This window comes from Oncorhynchus tshawytscha, unplaced genomic scaffold, assembly GCF_018296145.1.
Source record: "Oncorhynchus tshawytscha isolate Ot180627B unplaced genomic scaffold, Otsh_v2.0 Un_contig_2690_pilon_pilon, whole genome shotgun sequence".
NCBI lineage: Eukaryota > Metazoa > Chordata > Actinopteri > Salmoniformes > Salmonidae > Oncorhynchus > Oncorhynchus tshawytscha.
The window spans coordinates 262501-268552 of record NW_024609667.1 but is presented as its reverse complement, the minus strand read 5'-3'; the positions used below and the strand labels follow the sequence as shown (position 1 = coordinate 268552).

The following is a 6052-nucleotide window of genomic DNA, read 5'->3' as shown; positions in this document are numbered from 1 at the left end:
CCCTCACCCCTCTCTCTCCCTCCCTCCCTCCCTACCTCCCTCCCTCCCCCTCTCTCGCCCTCCCTCCTTCCCTCCCCCCCTCTCACCCTCCCTCCTTCCCTCCCTCCCTCCTTCCCTCCCTCCCTCCCTCACTCCCTCTCTCCCTCACTCCCTCCCTCCTTCCCTCCCTCCTCCCTCCCTCCCTCCTTCCCTCCCTCGTCCCTCACTCCCTCCCTCCCCCCTCTCTCTCTCTCTCTCCCTCACCCCCTCTCTCTCTCCTCCTCTATCTCTCCATCCCTCCCTTCCCTCCCTCCTTCCCTCCCTCCCTCCCCTCCCTCCCCCCTCCCTCCCTCCCCCTCCTTCCTTCCTTCCTTCCCTCCCTCCTTCCCCCTCCCTCCCTCCCTCTCCCCCTCACCCCTCTCCCTCCCTCCCCTCCCCTCTCTCTCCCTCCCTCTCTCTCTCTCCCTCCCTCCTTCAAATGAGACCACGAGTCCTTTAAGATCTGAAGCCAGATTCAGTTCAAAGCATTTTATTCATCAGTTGTAGGAATCCTTCTAGTTAAAGTGTTGCCGTGTTTGTCTCCTAGATTCAGATCGGGTTTATTATCTCTCTGTACGGCGTCGTAGATGTGTTTATCTCTGAGACATTTAGAAAGTGAAGAGGATGGGGTTTTTCTCTCTGTGTCTCCGTGGTCCTTTAAACAAACAATCATTTGCTCCCCTACCGGTAAGCATTAAGCCATTTTCATTTCTAATTAATTTTTCAGAGGCGTTGAATTCACCGGGATTAACATTCACCAAGTGTTGTTCTTAGTAACTGGTTCTGATTATAAACTACCACCTCACTGTCACACACACACAGACAGAGACAGATAGAGAGACAGAGATAGTCACAGAGACAGACAGAGTCACAGAGACAGACAGACACAGAGAGACAGAGACAGACAGACAGAGACAGATAGAGAGACAGAGATAGTCACAGAGACAGACAGAGTCACCGAGACAGACAGACACAGAGAGACAGAGACAGACAGACAGAGACAGATAGAGAGACAGAGATAGTCACAGAGACAGACAGAGTCACAGAGACAGACAGACACAGAGAGACAGAGACAGACAGATAGAGAGACAGATGGACACAGAGACAGAGATAGTCACAGAGACAGAGATAGCAACAGAGACAGAGATAGTCACAGAGACAGAGATATTCACAGAGACGGAGATAGTCACAGAGATAGTCACAGAGATAGTCACAGAGACAGACAGAGATAGGCACAGAGACAGATAGAGACAGACAGAGAGATAGAGACAGACAGAGAGACAGAGACAGTCACAGAGACAGAGACAGTCACAGAGACAGAGATAGTCACAGATACAGAGATAGTCACAGAGACAGTCACAGAGACGGAGAAGGGCTGGAGGTTACCGTGGTAACGCTACTGGAGTCATGTGTCGTGGTATTGAGAGTCTGACTAGTTGTCCCCCCCGTTGTCTTCTCAGTTGAAACTCAAACATTTGAAAAACAGCTTGTGAACAGAACAATGTAAATAACCAAGAAACACGAATCTGACTTTGGTAGAATTTAGTTTCAAGTAAATTAGACTGACTTTTATGTGGAACGGACATCTAACCCTCCAACGTGGTTGGTGGAACAGACATCTAACCCTCCAACGTGGTTGGTGGAACAGACATCTAACCCTCCAACGTGGTTGGTGGAACAGACATCTAACCCTCCAACGTGGTTGGTGGAACGGACATCTAACCCTCCAACGTGGTTGGTGGAACAGACATCTAACCCTCCAACGTGGTTGGTGGAACAGACATCTAACCCTCCAACGTGGTTGGTGGAACAGACATCTAACCCTCCAACGTGGTTGGTGGAACAGACATCTAACCCTCCAACGTGGTTGGTGGAACAGACATCTAACCCTCCAACGTGGTTGGTGGAACGGACATCTAACCCTCCAACGTGGTTGGTGGAACAGACATCTTACCCTCCAACGTGGTTGGTGGAACGGACATCTAACCCTCCAACGTGGTTGGTGGAACGGACATCTAACCCTCCAACGTGGTTGGTGGAACAGACATCTAACCTTCCAACGTGGTTGGTGGAACAGACATCTAACCCTCCAACGTGGTTGGTGGAACAGACATCTTACCCTCCAACGTGGTTGGTGGAACAGACATCTAACCCTCCAACGTGGTTGGTGGAACAGACATCTAACCCTCCAACGTGGTTGGTGGAACAGACATCTAACCCTCCAACGTGGTTGGTGGAACAGACATCTTACCCTCCAACGTGGTTGGTGGAACAGACATCTAACCCTCCGACGTGGTTGGTGGAACAGACATCTTACCCTCCGACGTGGTTGGTGGAACAGACATCTAACCCTCCGACGTGGTTGGTGGAACAGACATCTAACCCTCCGACGTGGTTGGTGGAACAGACATCTAACCCTCCAACGTGGTTGGTGGAACAGACATCTTACCCTCCAACGTGGTTGGTGGAACAGACATCTTACCCTCCAACGTGGTTGGTGGAACAGACATCTTACCCTCCAACGTGGTTGGTGGAACAGACATCTAACCCTCCAACGTGGTTGGTGGAACAGACATCTTACCCTCCGATGTGGTTGGTGGAACAGACATCTTACCCTCCAACGTGGTTGGTGGAACAGACATCTTACCCTCCGATGTGTCATTGATGTTTAGGCCGAGGTATGTATAGTTGTTTGTGTGCTCTTGGGCGACGGTGTCTAGATGGATTTTGTATTTGTGGTCCTGGCAACTGGACCTTTTTTGGAACACCATTATTTTTGTCTGACAGAGACTGTCAGGGCCCAGGTCTGTCAGGGCCCAGGTCTGACAGGGCCCAGGTCTGACAGGGCCCAGGTCTGACAGGGCCCAGGTCTGACAGGGCCCAGGTCTGACAGGGCCCAGGTCTGACAGGGCCCAGGTCTGTCAGGGCTCAGGTCTGTCAGGGCCCAGGTCTGACAGAATCTGTGCAGAAAATGCAAACAGCAGACATTTGACTTCGGATTCTAGTAGGGTGAGGCCGGGAGCTGCAGACTTTTCTAGTGCCCGCGCCAATTTGTTGATATATATGTTGAAGAGGGTGGGACTTAAGCTGCATCCCTGTCTCACCCCACGACCCTGTGTGAAGAAATGTGTGTGTTTTTTGCCAATTTTAACCGCACACTTGTTGTTTGTGTACATGGATTTTATGATGTCGTATGTTTTACCCCCAACACCACTTTCCATCAGTTTGTATAGCAGACCCTCATGCCAAATTGAGTCGAAGGCTTTTTTGAAATCAACAAAGCATGAAAAGACTTTGCCTTTGTTTTGGTTTGTTTGTTGATTAGGGTGTGCAGGGTGAATACATGGTCTGTTGTATGGCAATTTGTTAAAAAAAAAACAATTTGACATCTGCTCAGTACATTGTTTTCATTGAGGAAATGTACGAGTCTGTTGTTAATGATAATGCAGAGGATTTTCCCAAGGTTGCTGTGGACTCATATCCCCTGGTAGTTAATGAGCTCAAATTCGTCTCCACTTTTGTGGATTCATGTGGTCAGTCCTTGGTTCCAAATATTGGAGAATTTGCCAGAACTGAGGATGATGTTAAAGAGTTTAAAAATTGGTTTTTATATCCCTGGGTTTCTAAGAGGGTTAGGCCAACCAATCACCAGTCAGACAGACCCCCAGTGCAGAACTCGGACTGGTTGATTTGAAGCTGCTCCAGAACAGTGTGTTTCAGTGTTCATTCAGACAGGACTGAGACCCTGTCCGTTTCCCTAGTAGACGCTGTGAACCCTGGACACACTGCTGCTTCCCTATGGCATCCTATTCCCTATATAGGGCACTACTTTAGACCAGAGCCCTATGGCATCCTATTCCCTATATAGTGCACTACTTTAGACCAGAGCCCTATGGCATCCTATTCCCTATATAGGGCACTACTTTAGACCAGAGCCCTATGGCACCCTATTCCCTACATAGTGCACTACTTTAGACCAGAGCCCTATGGCACCATATTCACTATATAGTGCACTACTTTAGACCCTATTCCCTATATAGTGCACTACTTTAGACCCTATTCCCTATATAGTGCACTACTTTAGACCCTATTCCCTATATAGTGTACTATTTTAGACCCTATTCCCTATATAGTGTACTATTTTAGACCCTATTCCCTATATAGTGTACTATTTTAGACCCTATTCCCTATATAGTGTACTATTTTAGACCCTATTCCCTATATAGTGCACTACTTTCTTACCAGATCCCTATAAGTATAAAGGGGATAAGGTGCAGTTTGTCCCCGGAACTCCACGGTGGGTGAGGGGGGTAGGAGAGGGGTGAGGGGGTAGGAGGAGAGGGGTGAGGGGGTAGGAGAGGGGTGAGGGGGCAGGAGAGGGGTGTGGGGGTAGGAGAGGGGTGAGGGGGTAGGAGAGGGGTGAGGGGGTAGGAGAGGGGTGAGGGGGTACGAGAGGGGTGAGGGGGGGGGGAGAGGAGCGGTGAGGGTGTAGGAGAGGGGGTGAGGGAGGTAGGAGAGGGGTGTGGGGGTAGGTGAGGGGTGTAGGAGAGGGGTGAGGGGGTAGAGGAGGGGTGAGGGGGTGGGGGGGTAGAGGAGGGGTGGGGGGTTAGAGGAGCGGTGAGGGGGTAGGAGAGTGGTGAGGGGGGTAGAGGAACGGTGAGGGGGTAGGAGAGGGGTGACACTAGACCTATCTGATAGGACACTAGACCTATCTAATAGGACACTAGACCTATCTAATAGGACACTAGACCTATCTAATAGGACACTAGACCTATCTAATAGGACACTAGACCTATCTAATAGGACACTAGACCTATCTAATAGGACACTAGACCTATCTAATAGGACACTAGACCTATCTAATAGGACACTAGACCTATCTAATAGGACACTAGACCTATCTAATAGGACACTAGACCTATCTAATAGGACACTAGACCTATCTAATAGGACACTAGACCTATCTAATAGGACACTAGACCTATCTAATAGGACACTAGACCTATCTAATAAGACACTAGACCTATCTAATAGGACACTAGACCTATCTAATAAGACACTAGACCTATCAAATAGGACACTAGACCTATCAAATAGGACACTAGACCTATCAAATAGGACACTAGACCTATCAAATAGGACACTAGACCTATCTAATAAGACTTGTTGGGTTGTCTCCTAGCTCGTAGGGTCGTCTCCTAGCTCGTAGGGTCGTCTCCTAGCTCGTAGGGTCGTCTCCTAGCTTGTTGGGTCGTCTCCTAGCTCGTAGGGTCTTCTCCTAGCTCGTAGGGTCGTCTCCTAGCTCGTAGGGTCGTCTCCTAGCTCGTAGGGTCGTCTGCTAGCTCGTTGGGTCGTCTGCTAGCTCGTTGGGTCGTCTCCTAGCTCGTAGGGTCGTCTCCTAGCTCGTTGGGTCGTCTCCTAGCTCGTCTCCTAGCTCGTCTCCTAGCTCGTCTCCTAGCTCGTCTCCTAGCTCGTCGTCCTAGCTCGTTGGGTCGTCTCCTAGCTCGTTGGGTCGTCTCCTAGCTCGTTGGGTCGTCTCCTAGCTCGTTGGGTCGTCTCCTAGCTCGTTGGGTCGTCTCCTAGCTCGTTGGGTCGTCACCTGACTGGTGAATCGTCTTACATGAGACATCACTGACATTAATTACCCCCTCTACAATCATAGTGGAAACGTGTGTGTGTGTGTGTGTGTGTGTTTATGTACAACTCTCATTCTGACTCTCTCACTACCCTTCTTATCCCTTCTTTCTCATCTCTCCTCCTCTTCCTCCTCTCGCTCTCTCTCTCATCTCTCCTCCTCTTCCTCCTCTCTCTCTCTCATCTCTCCTCCTCTTCCTCCTCTCTCTCTCTCTTTTCCCCTCAGAAAACACAAAGACACCTTTACAAAGGTCGCGGTCCCGGCAGAATATCAATGTGAGCACAGCGTCGGTGATGGGGTCGGCTGCGAGAGGACAGAGAGGAGTGGCGTCCACAAAGGAGGCTCGTTATGACACAGAGGGACATCCACCCAACGCTACGGGGTCTGCCACGGCCAGGA

The 6052-nt window shown here is 50.0% G+C and overlaps 1 protein-coding gene across 1 annotated transcript in view; it reads left to right on the top strand.

Moving 5' to 3' along the window:
• The first annotated feature begins 511 nt into the window (after window positions 1-511).
• LOC121845411 (octapeptide-repeat protein T2-like) overlaps window positions 512-6052 on the top strand; it is a 5974-nt gene continuing 433 nt past the window's right edge. The window contains exons 1-2 of the mRNA XM_042316763.1: window positions 512-705; window positions 5879-6052. The exon at window positions 5879-6052 is cut by the window's right edge and continues 433 nt beyond it. Coding sequence (XP_042172697.1) covers window positions 606-705; window positions 5879-6052 — 274 coding nt within the window. The 5' untranslated portion in view covers window positions 512-605. The remainder of the gene's footprint in view (window positions 706-5878) is intronic.